This window comes from Aulonocara sp. 'chitande type north' Nkhata Bay, linkage group LG18, assembly GCF_057382095.1.
Source record: "Aulonocara sp. 'chitande type north' Nkhata Bay isolate Kocher_YH1m ecotype deep benthic linkage group LG18, A_spYH_male_GT1.1, whole genome shotgun sequence".
In the NCBI taxonomy this organism is placed as follows: Eukaryota; Metazoa; Chordata; class Actinopteri; order Cichliformes; family Cichlidae; genus Aulonocara; species Aulonocara sp. 'chitande type north' Nkhata Bay.
Window position 1 is genome coordinate 41,512,790 of NC_141361.1, and position 20,120 is coordinate 41,532,909.

The window sequence follows — 20,120 nt, forward strand, 5'->3', positions numbered from 1 at the left end:
TTTGCCTTTAACATAATTTACATTTCATTTATACAGTTTCACAGACGAAACAATAAAATCGGTTTCCTGAACTGTTCTTCATGGCCCAAATTTTGAATCCTTTTGAGAGTGATGCATTATCCATGATGGTGGGAAATTTGTTCATTGATCTCTGACCCTCACTGACTATGACGCCTCCTAATTCTGCTTCCAGCCTTGCTGATTAATTTGTTCTTCCTTTTGGCATCCCTGTCACTGATGCTGTCACCAGTTGTACACAACATCTGTTTGTCCACCAGTCTAATCTGTAATTCAGGTGAACCCAGAATTACATGTATCTTTGTAATGTTTCAAAAAATATACACTATATGTTGATGGGCATTGTCACACTTTTCTTTCCTTTATAAGTAAGAATCTCTATGGTTTTAATGACAATTCATATACAGATTGTGGAGGACATTTAATTCAACACTCTAAAAAGTTCCTCATCAGCAGACTATAGTACAATTTCAGCCCACCGTTAATAAACCCATCCAATGCAGGGTTATCAGAGAAATTATGCAAATGTTATGTTTTCATGTACTGGTAATCTATTTATCATTTATCATGATTCCTGCTCTGATGATTACTTTCTTCTACTTCTGTAATTTTAATAGTTAAAGGATGTTGAACATTAAGCTCCAAACAGGATGAATGAGGAAGACCACAGAGGAGAATCATGGCTGTAGTAAAAGAATACATGCAGCTGTTTTTTTTTCATGGTGGAGGAGCAACTTCTGATACTATCTTAAAGAAAAAACACATCAAATTGAAGAGTAGAAATAATGACAACAATATGTCTACATTTTTTTATTAATTTCTTAAAGTAAATGCAGTCTTGTCATGGTCAGAGTTGCCCACTCATATTTAACTAATTCAAATACAATTACTGCATATGGGAAGATTTTACTATCAATTTTCTCAAAAACCGTACAGTAATTTTTGCTGTGGATGACAGGGTGAAGAGTGGCGACAACCTAGAGTCATAATCCAGTGAAATATCTGCGTCACCTCTTACAGTTTTCCTGTAATCTGAGGTTAAAGATGAGAATATGTAGAGTACAGTAAAGCAAAATGGGAAGATTTTACTATCAATTTTCTCAAAAACCGTACAATAATTTTTGCTGTGGATGACAGGGTGAAGAGTGGCGACAACCTAGAGTCATAATCCAGTGAAATATCTGTGTCACCTCTTACAGTTTTCCTGTAATCTGAGCTCAAAGATGAGAATATATAGAGTACAGTAGAGTAAATTGTGCAAAGTTTACTATCAATTTTCTCAAAAACCGTACAGTAATATTGGCTGTGGATCACAGGGTGCAGAGTGGGGGTCACCCAGAGTCATAATCCAGTGAAATATCTGCGTCACCTCTTATAGTTTTCCTGTAATCTGAGGTCACAGATGAGGAAATTAAAAGTACAGTGGAGTAAATTGTGCAAAGTTTACTATCAATTTTCTCAAAAACCGTACAGTAATTTTGGCTGTGGATCACAGGGGGAAAAGTGGAGATAAACCAAAACTGGGAGTGGATTGTGAAGTAATGTAGTGTCAGGACAGAAAACACTGCGTTTCTAAGCCAGTCGGCACCGATACCGTAATATGCGTAAGAGTAATGCAACCACATTTTCGGTGCGGCTGGCGGTGCGGCTAGCTTGACTGTGACTTCGTAAGTGAGGGCTCACTTGACCGCAGTGATTCGGGGGATAGCGCCTCGTCATCCCCGGGGGATGACGCGGAGATTTCTTCGGAGGAGGAAATGGAGGAGCAGGAGTCCGGTTCCGACTCATATGGATCAGAGTCTGAAAATGAGAGCGGAGAGATGGAGGAAGAATCGGCAGGGTGGGTTTCCAAAAATGGAACAAAGTGGTCTCCGACAAACGCTGAGACGCTCCGCTACGTTCCAGCGGCCACGGGACACACCGGACCTACTTTTTATGCCATCGCCCGGATCAGTGACCTACAATCCAGTTTTTCTCTTTTCGTCACCGATGAAATTATCCTGCATATCGTCTCAATGACCAATCTCCAGGGGAGACGTGCTATCGCTGACTGGAAAGACGTGGACAGCGATGAACTGCGTGCGTATGTGGGGCTACTAATTCTGGCCGGTGTTTACCGTTCCCGAAACGAATCAACACTCAGTCTCTGGAGTGAGAAATCCGGCCGGGTGGTTTTTCGGGCTACCATGTCCGAGAAAAGGTTTCGCTACATTACCAGGGCTCTGCGATTCGACGACAGACTTGCGAGACCAAGACACCGTGATGACAAACTGGGTCCATTTCGCAAAATCTGGGATATTTGGACCCATCGCCTCCAGATGATGTTCTGGCCAAACAAGGAAATTTGTGTGGATGAACAACTTGTCCCTTTCAAAGGGAGGTGCGCCTTCAGGCAGTATATGCCCAAAAAGCCAGCAAAGTATGGTCTGAAGGTATGGGCGGTCTGCGATGTAGAGACGTCTTATGCCTGGAAACTACAGCTCTACACGGGAAAAGCAGCCGGTGGGCGCGCTGAGATCAACCAGGGGATGCGAGTGGTTCTGGAGCTGACAGAGGGGCTCCAGGGACACAGCGTCACCTGTGACAATTTTTTTACTTCCTTCCCTCTGTCAGAGGAGCTGCTCAGGCAAAAAAATACCCTGGTTGGCACCATTAGGAAGAACAAGCCCGAGCTTCCGCCACAACTGCTGCAGACAAGGGGGAGAGGAGTGTTTTCCTCCGTCTTTGCTTTCACTAGGACGCACACGGCCGTGTCATACGTCCCCCGCCGCGGCAGAAATGTCCTCCTGATGAGCTCCAAACACCGCACTCCAGGAGTCTGCGACGAGCCGAAGAGAAGGCCACACATAATAAAGGATTATAACAAATCTAAGGGAGGTGTGGACAAACTCGATCAGGTAGGTGTCATTACGCATCAGTTGCGCACGAATTTATTCATTCTTGCTCATATATTCTTGTGTAAAATATACGTAGGTTTAATGTTTTTTTTTTGTGTGTGTGTTTTGTTTTTTTATTAGGCTGTTGCCACCTACACCTGTAGGAGGCGAACGAGGCGGTGGCCGTTAGCCCTTTTCCACCATCTGATTGACATTTCGCTCTATAATGGTTACGTCCTGTGGACCGCGGTTCAACCAGCCTGGCAGCAAAGCAAAGCTTACAGAAGGAGGCTCTACATCGAGGAGGTCGGAGAAACCTTAGTTCAACCGCACATTGCCAAGAGAGAGCGACTTCCCCGCTCTTCCCACACAGCAGAGCATGTGAAACAGGTGCAGGGTGCTGCTGCAGATCCCTCTCCAGGCCCCTCTGCAGCCATCAGATCTAAGGTGAGGAAGCAATGTGACCTTTGCACAGGAAGAAGGAGGGTCTTTACCGTCTGCTGCAAATGTGGGAAGGGCGCATGCAAGGAGCACAGCCTGACCATCTGCAGCAACTGCTCCACCTGAACAGGACTGCCCCCCCCCACCCCCAGCCCCCATCTCTCATACCTTTCCCCATTCCAAACAGCACATGTTCATTGTTCTAAAGTTCTAAAAATAAATGTTTTCTTGTTCAAAGTGACCTTGTATTTTTATTTTCATATTTTTTTATTTTATTTTAGAACACAACAAGGTAATAGTATTTAGTGGTAATAAGCAATAAGTAAATAATAAGTGCCAATAAGCAGTTAACATAATCAAAAAGTAAAAAAATGATCACCAATATATTACATTTACTGTGCTCCTAGAAAAAATAGTAATTGATCAGAATGAATGTTGGTGCCAGTCTTTGGTCCATCTAAGGGCCTAATTATAATAACAAACTAATATTACTTCAAATGTTTTTTTTTTGAAAATATTTAGCTTTTTTGTTTTTTGGGGCTAAAAAAACAGTGCGCTCATGTAATAAAACTGGGATTTAAAGGGTTAAAACAACGAAAATATAATTAAAACTTTATATGAATATTTCAGGGAGAAGTAGTTTTAAAAGACTGACCAATTTAAAGTGGAAAAAAATATGAATATATAATCTTTTTATTGCATTTTTTGGGGCGGGACCATTTTTGGTCCTTAGGGCCTTTACAGGATGCATTTTTTTAAATCTGCTCCTGCAAAAAAAAATAAAAGTGGATCAAAATGAATGTTGGTGCCAATCTTTGGTCCAGCTAAAGGCCTAATTATAATAACAAACTAATATTACTTCAAATGTTTTTTTTTGAAAATATTTAGTTTTTTTGTTTTTTGGGGCTAAAAAAACAGTGCGCTCATGTAATAAAACTGGGATTTAAAGGGTTAAAACAACGAAAATATAATTAAAACTTTATATGAATATTTCAGGGAGAAGTAGTTTTAAAAGACTGACCAATTTAAAGTGGAAAAAAATATGAATATATAATCTTTTTATTGCATTTTTTGGGGCGGGACCATTTTTGGTCCTTAGGGCCTTTACAGGATGCATTTTTTTAAATCTGCTCCTGCAAAAAAAATAAAAGTGGATCAAAATGAATGTTGGTGCCAATCTTTGGTCCATCTAAAGGCCTAATTATAATAACAAACTAATATTACTTCAAATGTTTTTTTTTTGAAAATATTTAGTTTTTTTGTTTTTTGGGGCTAAAAAAACAGTGCGCTCATGTAATAAAACTGGGATTTAAAGGGTTAAAACAACGAAAATATAATTAAAACTTTATATGAATATTTCAGGGAGAAGTAGTTTTAAAAGACTGACCAATTTAAAGTGGAAAAAAATATGAATATATAATCTTTTTATTGCATTTTTTGGGGCGGGACCATTTTTGGTCCTTAGGGCCTTTAGAGGGTGCATTTTTTTAAATCTGCTCCTGCAAAAAAAATAAAAGTGGATCAAAATGAATGTTGGTGCCAATCTTTGGTCCATCTAAAGGCCTAATTATAATAACAAACTAATATTACTTCAAATGGTTTTTTTTGAAAATATTTAGTTTTTTTGTTTTTTGGGGCTAAAAAAACAGTGCGCTCATGTAATAAAACTGGGATTTAAAGGGTTAAAACAACGAAAATATAATTAAAACTTTATATGAATATTTTAGGGAGAAGTAGTTTTAAAAGACTGACCAATTTAAAGTGGAAAAAAATATGAATATATAATCTTTTTATTGCAGTTTTTGGGGCGGGACCATTTTTGGTCCTTAGGGCCTTTAGAGGATGCATTTTTTAAAATCTGCTCCTGCAAAAAAAATAAAAGTGGATCAAAATGAATGTTGGTGCCAATCTTTGGTCCATCTAAAGGCCTAATTATAATAACAAACTAATATTACTTCAAATGGTTTTTTTTGAAAATATTTAGTTTTTTTGTTTTTTGGGGCTAAAAAAACAGTGCGCTCATGTAATAAAACTGGGATTTAAAGGGTTAAAACAACGAAAATATAATTAAAACTTTATATGAATATTTCAGGGAGAAGTAGTTTTAAAAGACTGACCAATTTAAAGTGGAAAAAAATATGAATATATAATCTTTTTATTGCATTTTTTGGGGCGGGACCATTTTTGGTCCTTAGGGCCTTTACAGGATGCATTTTTTTAAATCTGCTCCTGCAAAAAAAATAAAAGTGGATCAAAATGAATGTTGGTGCCAATCTTTGGTCCATCTAAAGGCCTAATTATAATAACAAACTAATATTACTTCAAATGGTTTTTTTTGAAAATATTTAGTTTTTTTGTTTTTTGGGGCTAAAAAAACAGTGCGCTCATGTAATAAAACTGGGATTTAAAGGGTTAAAACAACGAAAATATAATTAAAACTTTATATGAATATTTCAGGGAGAAGTAGTTTTAAAAGACTGACCAATTTAAAGTGGAAAAAAATATGAATATATAATCTTTTTATTGCATTTTTTGGGGCGGGACCATTTTTGGTCCTTAGGGCCTTTACAGGATGCATTTTTTTAAATCTGCTCCTGCAAAAAAAATAAAAGTGGATCAAAATGAATGTTGGTGCCAATCTTTGGTCCATCTAAAGGCCTAATTATAATAACAAACTAATATTACTTCAAATGGTTTTTTTTGAAAATATTTTGTTTTTTTGTTTTTTGGGGCTAAAAAAACAGTGCGCTCATGTAATAAAACTGGGATTTAAAGGGTTAAAACAACGAAAATATAATTAAAACTTTATATGAATATTTCAGGGAGAAGTAGTTTTAAAAGACTGACCAATTTAAAGTGGAAAAAAATATGAATATATAATCTTTTTATTGCATTTTTTGGGGCGGGACCATTTTTGGTCCTTAGGGCCTTTAGAGGGTGCATTTTTTTAAATCTGCTCCTGCAAAAAAAATAAAAGTGGATCAAAATGAATGTTGGTGCCAATCTTTGGTCCATCTAAAGGCCTAATTATAATAACAAACTAATATTACTTCAAATGGTTTTTTTTGAAAATATTTAGTTTTTTTGTTTTTTGGGGCTAAAAAAACAGTGCGCTCATGTAATAAAACTGGGATTTAAAGGGTTAAAACAACGAAAATATAATTAAAACTTTATATGAATATTTCAGGGAGAAGTAGTTTTAAAAGACTGACCAATTTAAAGTGGAAAAAAATATGAATATATAATCTTTTTATTGCATTTTTTGGGGCGGGACCATTTTTGGTCCTTAGGGCCTTTACAGGATGCATTTTTTAAAATCTGCTCCTGCAAAAAAAATAAAAGTGGATCAAAATGAATGTTGGTGCCAATCTTTGGTCCATCTAAAGGCCTAATTATAATAACAAACTAATATTACTTCAAATGGTTTTTTTTGAAAATATTTAGTTTTTTTGTTTTTTGGGGCTAAAAAAACAGTGCGCTCATGTAATAAAACTGGGATTTAAAGGGTTAAAACAACGAAAATATAATTAAAACTTTATATGAATATTTCAGGGAGAAGTAGTTTTAAAAGACTGACCAATTTAAAGTGGAAAAAAATATGAATATATAATCTTTTTATTGCATTTTTTGGGGCGGGACCATTTTTGGTCCTTAGGGCCTTTAGAGGGTGCATTTTTTTAAATCTGCTCCTGCAAAAAAAATAAAAGTGGATCAAAATGAATGTTGGTGCCAATCTTTGGTCCATCTAAAGGCCTAATTATAATAACAAACTAATATTACTTCAAATGGTTTTTTTTGAAAATATTTAGTTTTTTTGTTTTTTGGGGCTAAAAAAACAGTGCGTTCATGTAATAAAACTGGGATTTAAAGGGTTAAAACAACGAAAATATAATTAAAACTTTATATGAATATTTCAGGGAGAAGTAGTTTTAAAAGACTGACCAATTTAAAGTGGAAAAAAATATGAATATATAATCTTTTTATTGCATTTTTTGGGGCGGGACCATTTTTGGTCCTTAGGGCCTTTACAGGATGCATTTTTTTAAATCTGCTCCTGCAAAAAAAAATAAAAGTGGATCAAAATGAATGTTGGTGCCAATCTTTGGTCCATCTAAAGGCCTAATTATAATAACAAACTAATATTACTTCAAATGGTTTTTTTTGAAAATATTTAGTTTTTTTGTTTTTTGGGGCTAAAAAAACAGTGCGCTCATGTAATAAAACTGGGATTTAAAGGGTTAAAACAACGAAAATATAATTAAAACTTTATATGAATATTTTAGGGAGAAGTAGTTTTAAAAGACTGACCAATTTAAAGTGGAAAAAAATATGAATATATAATCTTTTTATTGCAGTTTTTGGGGCGGGACCATTTTTGGTCCTTAGGGCCTTTAGAGGATGCATTTTTTTAAATCTGCTCCTGCAAAAAAAATAAAAGTGGATCAAAATGAATGTTGGTGCCAATCTTTGGTCCAGCTAAAGGCCTAATTATAATAACAAACTAATATTACTTCAAATGTTTTTTTTTGAAAATATTTAGTTTTTTTGTTTTTTGGGGCTAAAAAAACAGTGCGCTCATGTAATAAAACTGGGATTTAAAGGGTTAAAACAACGAAAATATAATTAAAACTTTATATGAATATTTCAGGGAGAAGTAGTTTTAAAAGACTGACCAATTTAAAGTGGAAAAAAATATGAATATATAATCTTTTTATTGCATTTTTTGGGGCGGGACCATTTTTGGTCCTTAGGGCCTTTACAGGATGCATTTTTTTAAATCTGCTCCTGCAAAAAAAATAAAAGTGGATCAAAATGAATGTTGGTGCCAATCTTTGGTCCATCTAAAGGCCTAATTATAATAACAAACTAATATTACTTCAAATGGTTTTTTTTGAAAATATTTAGTTTTTTTGTTTTTTGGGGCTAAAAAAACAGTGCGCTCATGTAATAAAACTGGGATTTAAAGGGTTAAAACAACGAAAATATAATTAAAACTTTATATGAATATTTTAGGGAGAAGTAGTTTTAAAAGACTGACCAATTTAAAGTGGAAAAAAATATGAATATATAATCTTTTTATTGCATTTTTTGGGGCGGGACCATTTTTGGTCCTTAGGGCCTTTAGAGGATGCATTTTTTTAAATCTGCTCCTGCAAAAAAAATAGTAATTGATCAGAATGAATGTTGGTGCCAATCTTTGGTCCAGCTAAAGGCCTAATTATAATAACAAACTAATATTACTTCAAATGTTTTTTTTTTGAAAATATTTAGTTTTTTTGTTTTTTGGGGCTAAAAAAACAGTGCGCTCATGTAATAAAACTGGGATTTAAAGGGTTAAAACAACGAAAATATAATTAAAACTTTATATGAATATTTTAGGGAGAAGTAGTTTTAAAAGACTGACCAATTTAAAGTGGAAAAAAATATGAATATATAATCTTTTTATTGCAGTTTTTGGGGCGGGACCATTTTTGGTCCTTAGGGCCTTTAGAGGATGCATTTTTTTAAATCTGCTCCTGCAAAAAAAATAGTAATTGATCAGAATGAATGTTGGTGCCAATCTTTGGTCCAGCTAAAGGCCTAATTATAATAACAAACTAATATTACTTCAAATGGTTTTTTTTGAAAATATTTAGTTTTTTTGTTTTTTGGGGCTAAAAAAACAGTGCGCTCATGTAATAAAACTGGGATTTAAAGGGTTAAAACAACGAAAATATAATTAAAACTTTATATGAATATTTTAGGGAGAAGTAGTTTTAAAAGACTGACCAATTTAAAGTGGGAAAAAAAATGAATATTTAATCTTTTTATTGCACCTTTAGGGGTGGGACCATTTTTGGTCCCTAGGGCCTTTAGAGGGTGCATTTTTTAAGGGCCTAACAGGGGTTAATTTCTGAGGAATTCTACAGTAAATCTGGGTGAAACCTGGCACACAGGTACAGTAGGTGTCCCAGAGGGGGGATGTGTTGAAAGTTGGACATCAACTACTCAGGATGATTTTTAATGAATTTCTGACATTTCCATAATTGTATTGACTGTATCGGGCTGCTACATTGTAATTTGTGCGCGCGCGGGTATAGTCTTTCAATCGGCACATAAAGCGAAAAGGCGCTACCGTAAAGACTGGTGTAAAAGCGCAAGGAAATTTATGCGGCGGATAGGAGGCGGCTGGCTTGACCGCGGCTCACAAATGACGGCTCACTTTACCGCGGTGTTATGCTGGGCAGACACTGTGCGATTTTTGGCCCATTTTGAGCCGATTTTTGAGTCGTGCGACCGTTTTGGCGATCGGCACGATTTTGGCCTTCATCGTGCGTCGTGCATCGTGGGGTAACAAGAAGCGATTAACACCTCACGACCAGCTCCCAATCATCAATCGCTTGGTCGTGAGGGTGTCACCGCAGTTAGTCACACTGCGCACGCGCAAACACAAATGTCAGCGAAAAAGACGGCGCAGCACGGCAGTGCAGCGTGTGATCTGGACACAAGCGATGGAGGCACAACTTGTAGAACTATGGCAAGCTCATCCGAGCCTTTTCCATGTGGCCTCACAAAATTATCACGACCACAACAACCGTGAAAATAGTTGGATCTACACTGCTGCTCAATCACAGCTGCCTGATCAATGTTTTTCATTAGCAATTTAGCAAAGTTGATGGTGGTGGTGTGTCTGTGTGAGTGAAAGACAGAGAGGGAGAGCGAGCGACAGAATTTCTGTTATAACCTTCATTTTATGGACGCACAGTGTGAGCACTCAGGTCGCATCAGAGCATCGGGCCGTATAGTGTGAAACCCTGCATCATGACCTATGAACTTCTAACCCCTGCGAGTCAATCGTACAGTTTGAGCAGGAGCTGAATCACGCGACTGAAAAAATCGCAGTGTCTGCCCAGCATTACCCCACGTATACTACACGATGCACGACGCACGATGAAGGCCAAAATCGGGCCGATCGCCAAAACGGTCGCACGACTCAAAAATCGGCTCAAACTGGGCCAAAAATCGCACAGTGTAAGCCCAGCATAACGTTTGCAGCATGCGTGCTTGTTGTTTTTGTCTGCTTCCACTTGTCTTTGCACTAGGATGATGTCGGAGTAAATGTGCAGTCATATTTGTTGTGTTCCCACTAGTGCTGTCAGCGTTAATCTGAAATGACGTTAACGCCACAACACGGCAAATCTCCGTTAACGAGCTACCGCGGATCGCCCTGTGCATGGGGCTGGACGGTGTCAAGACGAGCTAACTGCGCTAACACACTAGCTCCCACCCATGTAATTGAGCATTGCGTGGCACACCCAACATACTGTTTTACTTTAGTCCATGACGCGCTTACCTTCAGGGTCATACGTCACATGAAGAACAAAATAGTTCCAAACGCCAGATCTGAATGAGGGTGGGGGAGGTTCAATTTGCCATGTTGCAACGAGCTTAGCTTCTGTCTTGCTAGCTTGTGCTGCGCTCAGTGGATCTGCGCTCGACAGTGCAGCCTAGGCGGAGTAGTCGAACGCAGATCCACTGAGCGCTCAACACAGACAGCATCGTCAGAAGGAAAGTTGATAAAATAAATTAAAAATTTTGTATTGTTTGATACATATGCGTACCGAACCGAAAGCACTGTATCGAACGGTTCAATATCGATACGAATATCGTTGCACCCCTGATATATATGCATATATTTGATGATATTGAACCATGGTCCCTCATGGTCCCTGATGATATTGACCTTAAAGAAGCTGTACGTTCTCACCCAGGATGTTCTCCGTCTTGTGCCTCTCTATGATCTGAATGTCTGAAGCTCCAGCTGGGATGTTGGTGATAAACACATAACCTGATGACAAAAACAAACTTGTCACTAAACTGCAACACAATTGGAAAGAAAAAACACTCCAAGAGTTTATCAGCAGGAACACATTTCTGTGAATACGAGGACTGAGTCTGGTGAGGACAGATCTCTGGCGAAGGCTAACCTATCTAAGTATGTTTTTAATGCACTGGTACTGCATCACACGATGGGATTACACCATGCGTCGACGTCTGCCTCCAACATCTTTGAAACATGGCTGTAGACAGTTGGACTCCTGATTAGATCCAGTCCGTTTGGATCCATCACTCCATAAGAGTTACGTTGCCTGCGATTTCCAGTCCAGTTCTAATGTGGCATACTTCAGCCTGTTCTCCCTCTTTCTGTTCCTTAACAGTGGCTTCTTGACAGCCGTCCTTCCATTCAGAGCACGTCTAATGAGGCTTCTGTGGAAAGTAAATGAATCAGCCGAAGGGTCAGATGCATTTCTCAGATCCTGTCAGGTCTTTGCTGGATATTTTCCTTATTACTGAAGGACATAACTGTTCATCTGCTGTAGAATTTCAGGTGTGCCACTTCTTTTGTCCTTAACTTCTCCTGTTTCTTCTGATGTTTTAAGAACGTACTTTACACCATGTTGCAATATGCCAAGTTTCATGGCAATATCTCTTTGGGAAGCCGTGTTGGTACAAAACCATGCTGTCAAACAACATTTTTCATTGGTCCAACTAAGAACAAACTGGTGTATGTGTTGCTAGCAATAAATTGCCTACAGATGCAATTTAAAATGTCTTCTTTGCTAAGTTTTCTGTTATGTGTAGAAACAGAATGATGTCAGGATCAATGTAAAGTTATTTAACTGACTGAAAAACATTCCCGTGTCCAAATAAAAACTCATAAATTCAAGAACATTAATGTTCAAGACCAATTTTTTAAAAAAAGATTACAAAGTCTGGCTCCTTGCAGGCAAAATCAAGGCATTAAAAAATATGTTGAAAAAGCTTCCCTCGCTTCGAGAGTCCTGCTGGCGGGCAGCCTGCTGGCGTAGTAACAAACCAGCAGAAGGGGGTGAAGACATCATGGAGTCATCCACCCCGGTTTCAGGCTTCTATGACGACACATGTTTACAGGACACCGTGCAGTGGATTTCGCTGAGGTGGTTGTAAAGATAATGGTTTCCTTGAGCTGTCTGATGAGTGAAACAATCACTAAATGCTCGTCCTGTGCCAGTTAGATATGTTGAATGTGGTTATCTGTGTGTGTGTTACCTAACTGTGTGAGTGCCTTCCTGTAGGATCCAGAGATCCGCTGGCACGATGTCCCGTTTCCTCCGCACACACCACATCTGTCTACAGTCTTACTGCTGTACAGCTCCCCATCACACCCCACAGGCTGGAACAGAGGAGCAGACATAATACACATACATGTGACACTGTTTGTTCTTCAGAGACAACACTCATGCAGCTTTTTCTCACAACAACCAGAAACACCTGACTTGAATTTTTACTACCAGGAAATATATTCTTCCAAGCCACGTGATTGGGTGAAGGTGTTCACATGTTTTGCTCTTTAAAGCACACTTTTAAACACAGCCGAGTTCAACCACATGTCAGAGTGGGGAGGAAAGGTGACGTGGAGCCCAACAGGGCAGTCAGCTGCCCCACATCTGGGTTCAAGAAGAAAGGTCATGAATGTCAGCTCCTTTAGCTCCCCCCCTACTACAGCGACGGCAGAACATACAAAGAACTTCTTTATAGTGAAGTGAAACCATGTGTTGAAAGGTGAAGGCTGTTCCCAGCATGCCTCAGTACTGACAGCAGCTGCGTCCTCCTCTGCAGAGTTTACCCTCCTCTAACAGATACTCGAACCAAACAGCTCATATCATCTCAGACTGCCTGAGAAATCATGGCGGTAAATTAAAAGCATCATGCATGACGAGCACAATGAGTCTGACAGAGCAGCTGTGGGATGTAGTGGAACATCATGAAAATGCTGACCACAAAGCTGCAGCACCTGTGCCATCATGCCAAAGTAGACGAAAAAGTCTGAGCGCCTTGTTGAATGAACACCACGGCGTACAAGCTAACGAAGCAGCTAATGAGTGTATTTTCTATGATGTTGAAAATATTTCATTAAGATTTTCTACAGTAAAAAAGCATCTGAACTTTTTCTGGTTGGTTACCTGACACATCCCCTCGATACACACTCCATGGTTTTTAGTATCCCGACAGGAGGTGCCATCGTGGGCAGGAACCAGCAGCTGTCGCTCACCACTGATGGTGGTACACTGCAGGTCACATGGTCTATTGGAGATGCTGATGTAATCGGCTACATGGGGAAGGACACATTTAAGAAAGCATTTCTTTAACAACATCAACAAATTGCACTGGCTACATCGTGTCAAATACACAATCTTCACATGTTGTATCTACTGTTGCATCGTCAAACGTAGATGATGAAAGTGAACTGACACATGAGGCTGACCTGGGTACAGGGGTATCCACTGATAGTATCTCCTTCCAAAGGCTTTAGAGTTGAACTGGGAACACTGGTGCTGCTTGAAGCTAACACTGGTGCTGGGACACGGCTACAAAACAAATACATACACAAAACGAACAAACACAGACAAAAGCTTCAATGCTTATTTCTACCGTTTCCTTATTGTAATCAATCAGTAAAGGATCAATATCATACCTGCTTTGAACAGAGCTGGTACTTCTTAGGGGAGCCAACACAACAGGAGCTGTTAACATTTTGAGTGGAGGACAGCCTGAGACAGACAGGAGTGTCAGGGTGCAGGATGATCAACACTTTTATTAATGACACCGTTCATCTAACTGCAGTGCTGCTGGCAGCTTGTGCTTTCACACCAAAGTATCAATTTGCCAACTGTGATGGCCAAACCCACGGCCACACTCGAAAGTCGGTAACTCTTGTATTTTCATTTCTTCATTTGAACACAAGAACACACTTTAGTTTCCAATAAGTTTATTGATTGGTTTGGATACATTTGCTCTTTTTGTAAGCGCGCACATTTAGGTTATGTATTCATACCAGTTCATTACTTTGTTTGACTAAGCTTTGTTTCTTTTACTTGCTGCTTACCTGCCATGATCCCTGAGAGTTACCAGACAAAAGGTGGAGGCCAGGGTTTAAAGCCCTTAAATACAAAGAGGGATAATTGGACCGCACCACCACTTCCTGCTGAAGGAGACAATGTTAAAAAAAAAGCTTTTGTATTTGATTACATATTTGAGTTTAGGGTTCAGTGATTTTGACGTTCTTCTTTGGTGTTGACTTTATAAACAAACCAGGCTGTACTGCATAATTTTTGTGGTTTATGATTGCGTTTTATTTAGTTACCCCTCGTGTGTCATGGTGGTCTGATCAGTCCTTATATAAACCCTTGTGTGTCATTTCCTGTTTAGGTCAGTTATGTTTGTTTGGGCTGAGTTTAGAGTTGTTTCTTTGACCTCTTTTATGAGCTCAACGTTTGTTATTTTTGTAAATATAATTTTGGGGGGTTAAATGGAAACCCTGGTTTTTCTAATAATTCCTGTGACCATCATAATTCCTGTGTCCATCACACCAACATACTGACAATAAATAAACTGTGTATAACTGAGTATCATGGATGATGTCACCAAGCTACCCACCAACAGTGTCCAGGTCTTACCTTAGATGGTAAGCTCTTAGAGATGACTGATTTTCTTGAATGGACATGCCTAATCCTGCACTTTCCTTCCACTGCCCACTAGCTACACCATGGTTACTGTGGCACAGTGGGTATCTTTATTTGCCTGCTAAATTCATCCGTTTTTCTTAATCGCTTTGGTCAAAATGAAGTGGAGCTGGAGCCTATCCCTGCACAGACAGGACACACCTGGGTTAACTCACCAATATATCACAGGGTGAAGACAAAGAGAGACACATAAATACTCCCACCCAGCAAAGGCCATTTTAGGATCATCACTTCATTCTGTTGTTCTCAGACTGAGTCACTGTAGGTGGGATGTTGCAGCTCTAACCCGACTGTTGTTCAGGTAAAATTCAAATGTGTTTTTTAAAATCATAATCATTAAAAAGGGATAAAACTTTTTCTTCAGATTCCAAAGTGGGCCATGGCAGAAGAAGCTCGACACCACTGTAGAAACCCAGCAAGCTTGTCTGCAGCCTGTGGGAACAGACCGAAGGAGAACATTTACAGCTCGTACTGGCCTCATTAAAACTTCCTTTCCTACAGCAGTAAGACGTAAACACAGTAAACTATTTAGCAGCCAAAGCAGTGGATCTGTTTCTTAGGAGGAGGCTATCGTGTGTGTGTGTGTGTGTTATTTTGAACTAAAAGAAGAGACTAAATAGCCTTATTTATGTGTTTGTGTGTAACTTTGGGAGGACAGAGAGTTACAGCATCTGTCTTTCATTACAGCGTTAATATCTCCCAAACACACACCTCTCTCACTGTATCTGCTTCCATTAAAATAATCTGCAAAGCTCTCTCAAAGAGACTGGAGAAAATAACCTCCCTCTTAATTCATCCTGACCAAACTGGTTTCATAAAAGGTAGGCACTCATCAACAAATACACGTAGATTACTTAATTTGATAGACTACTCATAAAGTAAAAACCTAGAAACTACAATATTCTCTTTAGACGCAGGAAAAGCATTTGACAGAGTTAACTGGAAATTTCTATTTGCAACTTTACACAAATTTGGTTTTGGATCCTCTTTCATAAACTGGTTAAAAATATTATATAACTCCCCAACAGCTTGTGTCAGAACAAATGACCAAACATCCTCCAGCTTCTGTCTCTTGAGGGGCACCAGGCAGGGATGCCCACTCTTCCCTTCACTGTTTGCAATTTTTATTGAACCACTAGCAGCAGCAATTAGACAGAATTCAGTAATTAAGGGCATAAAATGCAAGAACGTGGAACATAAAATCAGTCTTTATGCGGATGATGTGTTACTCTTTCTCCAAAATTCACAAACCAATATCTCTGGGGTGATTGAATTGATAAACTCTCTTGCAAGAATATCAGATTACTCAATTAACTGGTCAAAATCTACAGTTCTACCGATTAATTGCTCCCTCCATAATTCCTCTTCTACACCACTGCAATCAGGAAATATAAAATATTTAGGTATTAATGTTTCTCCCAAGCTTGCAGATCTAACTAAATTAAACCATGTCCCACTTTTAAAGAAGGTAGAAGATGATCTGGCTAGATGGAAATGTCTACCCATATCACTCATGGGAAGGGTTGCCGCTATAAAAATGATGGTCTTACCAAAAATAAATTATTTATTCTCAATGATCCCAACTAAACCGCCACAAGATTGGTTCAGATCTCTAGATTCATGTATGTCCAAATTCCTTTGGAAAAATAAACCCCCACGTATAAGCTTAAAAACACTACAAAAGACCAAGGATAAAGGAGGACTAGAACTGCCTAACTTTCAGCACTACTTCTTAGCCAACAGGCTTCAGTTTATCTCAGGATGGCTAAAACATACCCTCTTAGATGAACCTTGGCTAGATGTAGAACAAGCACTTTGCAATAATCTAGAGATCTCAGACCTACCATTTATCAGCTCAAACATCCAACGACATGAATGCTTCAAAAGCATCAACATCAGCTTGTCTCTGACAGCATGGTGGGAGTTTCTAAAATTGACGGCGTCTTCATTAATCCCATGCAAACGTACACCTATCTGGAACAACCCTGACATATTACAAAACAATAATATGATAAACTTTTCAGATTGGAGTGGTAAAGGAATCAAATATTTAGAACATATACTAGAAGGAACAGAATTTATTTCATTTGACAGACTAGTTACACAATATGGGATCAACAAGAAAAGATTTTTAGAATATCAACAAATTAAATCCATAGTAAAAAAGAAATTTAAACCGGGTCAAGTTGAACTACAAACACCACCAAGTGTGGTTCAATTTCTTACTCTTAAACCCCCCAAATTACTATCCAAAATATACAGAATGCTTTCTAAAACAGATGAATCAATATCACTTCCTATTGCAAAATGGGAAGCGGATTTATCAGTTAACTTAGACCTAAACTTCTGGTCTCAGATTTGCTTAAAAACCTTTCATCTAATTAGAAATCCCAGTCTTCAATTAATTCAATACAAAATACTACATAGAGTGCACTATACAGGTCATCGGATGTTCAAGATGGGCTTTACGTCTACCAACAACTGCTCACACTGCCAAACCAATTCACCGGACAATTATATCCACGCTCTTTGGTTCTGTCCACCAGTTCAGAAGTTTTGGCGCGAGATATGTGAAGACTTATCGAAGTGTCTGAAATGTAACATTCCAACTTCCCCCTTAGTGTGTTTGTTGGGCAGCTTAGATAATGTCACTACAGAAAAGAATATAGCCCATATGGTTTTCACTGCCCTATGCATAGCCAAGAAAACTGTCCTCATGAATTGGAAAAATACTCGAAAAGACTCGAACTCTTCCACGACATGCATTTTTAATTTCTCTTTGATATTTGGTCACATTGGGACCTGATGAATGTAAAAACAAAGAATTACCAGATTTTTTTTAACCTTATTTTTGTTTCTAAGAAAAATGAGAGCCACATATGAGGATATTTGTTTAAAATTTTGATAGAACAGTGGCAGTATAATGTCCTCCTAAGTGGATATCAGGCCCTTGTAGAACAAAATTGAGTATTTTAGTCTAAATAACCCAAAATGTGATGTCCACATATGTGGACGCAGGTCCTAGGAGGTTAATTCTAACCAATATAGAAATTATCTAATAGATTATATTTAGTCTTGATACAGCCTCTGCCACCACATCAGATCAATTGCTCTGGGCTCCTATGATCAGCTCCATCACCTAGTGGGGGTGGGGGGTCATAGTTTGGTCCCACCTTCGCTGTTGTGATTGGTGTGGGGGTAGGGCCCCCACGCGGTAGGATTCAGAGTGCTTTCTGAGACACCAGCTGGGGCCTCCCTTGCTAGCAAGTAAAAGATGTTCGCCTTGTTTTTGTCGTTAACGAGAATACGTTTGTGAACCAGCGGGGCTTGTGGAAACACAGCCCCAACAGTGGCATCGAGAAGACCGTCAGGGTGTACAACCTCACCCCTGGCGCTGTTGCCCACCTCTCAATTTTAAATACACGTAGACATTGAGGGCTATCAGGAGGGGCTATGCGCTTACCTGCTGCTCTCTGGCAGGTAGCTCCATGCCCTCCTGGGTTTTAAATGCACCTTAGAACACACATGCATCAACACTACATATGAGCGGGTGGAGGGAGGTTTGGAGTCTTCACACACCCCTGTTCTGTGTTGCCTGTTGGGGTGGGGGGGGGGGCTAGGAGGAGTTGGCCGTCCGACTGCGGTCTGGAGTGTGGGGCCTCCCTGCTGCTGCGGAGTCGGGGCGGTCTGCCTCCCCCCACCGCAGGGAAAAGGGTAACACCACCTGGGTCTGGGTGCAGTTCCCCCCTCCAGGGGCAAGGGTACCTAGACCCAGTTCGTAGAGTACGCTTGGGGAGTGTGATCGTGTGTACAGCGTCTCTTTATGTCTATCTCCACGTTGGTTGAGTGTGGAGTAAGTGCATATGAGAGCATGAGGGTGGGAATGGATGTTTGTATCTGTGTGTGCCTGTATGTCTGTGTCTATATGTCAGGTTGGGTGTCAGACGCCACCTTTCTGGGGACATCTCAGGCCCTCCAAGGTTTGGAGGCCTTTCTCCCCCCACCACCACTTCCCCTGACAGTGGCAGACGCCCTCAGACATCGGTGCGTTGGTGGGTCTTTGTGTCTGGGGATGGCATTCAGGTACCCACCGGCTCACTCCTTGGTGGCTGCTTATCGGGGCCTGGAGCCTGGGGCTTGCTGGGCCCCTTCAGGGGTGGGGTGCCCTCGGCCTCTCGGCCTGGGGCTCGGTCACTCAGGCACAGCTGGCTGCCGGCGGAGCTCACGGGCACGTCACTGCACCCCCCCCTGGCTTCTGCTCCGCGGCTGCTGAGTGAGCCCTCATCTGGGACTCTCCTCAGCTCTTTCTGGGACAGTGGCGCGGCTGCCCCTCTGTTGGTCTTCCATGGTCTCTTGTGTTCTGGGGGCCTCTGGATGTCTGGAGCCTGGATCTCCTCCATACCTGCTTCATGCCCTGGAGGACGGGGCTGTGGCCCCCCCACACCCTCTAACAGATCATTACATGAAGGAACCTTTTAAAAACAAGCGCGTCCATGCTCACAGGTGTACACACGGGTGCTCACACACACAAACTACACTCTTTTTGGCTCCTACCTCAAAGCACACTGTGCGCTGTCGATCAATAATATTCAATATTTAGTATTTACTGTTATATTCACATAGATTATTGCGATCATGTTGTTTATTATATTGCTCTCTTTTTTTGCTGGTTTTCTCTTTTTTCTTTCTCAACAGGTGATCCAGGTGATTGATAGATGGATTTTTTGTCTGTTTGTTTTGTTGGTTTTTGTTTTTTGCCTTTTATCACCGTCCCTCTTCCCCACTGTTTTTCTTTCCCTCTTTCTTTCCCCCAGTCAAGTCTGTCCCGTGTGTAGCAAGTGAAAATAAATTAAAATAAACAATAAAAGCAAAGGTGAATCAAATAGACCAATACGGCAAGGCCGGGATGGTCCATTTGGTAAAGTAAATCCGTTGGGATCTTTCTTTGCCTTTAGACAATCATTCTGATGGCAGCCTCGCTTCTGTCAGTCTGTCCCAGGACAGCTGTGGGTACAACTGTAGCTGCCTCCACCAGTGTGTGAATGTGAGAGTGAATGAATAGTGGTATTGTAAAGCGCTTTGAGGGTCTCGAAAAGCGCTATAAAAATGCAATCCATTATTATTATTATTAAAAGAACCAAACGGGACAGGTGAAAAAAAAATTGCTATCCGTGTGATGAATGTAGTGCAGACTCACAGACAAATGAAGGATAAATCAAAGACAGACTTTTATTTTGGAGGA

The 20,120-nt window shown here is 39.8% G+C and overlaps 1 protein-coding gene across 4 annotated transcripts in view; it reads right to left on the minus strand.

Annotated features, from left to right (window-relative positions):
* The window catches only part of LOC147309308 (ADAMTS-like protein 2), a 65,131-nt gene that overhangs the window by 32,988 nt on the left and 12,023 nt on the right, over positions 1-20,120 (minus strand). For all 4 annotated transcript variants that reach the window (XM_086272055.1, XM_086272054.1, XM_086272057.1 and 1 more), the window contains exons 4-8: positions 13,831-13,906; positions 13,621-13,723; positions 13,319-13,464; positions 12,405-12,528; positions 11,083-11,163 (exon numbers count right to left, since the gene is read on the minus strand). In XM_086272055.1, coding sequence (XP_086128181.1) covers positions 11,083-11,163; positions 12,405-12,528; positions 13,319-13,464; positions 13,621-13,723; positions 13,831-13,906 — 530 coding nt within the window. The remainder of the gene's footprint in view (positions 1-11,082; positions 11,164-12,404; positions 12,529-13,318; positions 13,465-13,620; positions 13,724-13,830; positions 13,907-20,120) is intronic.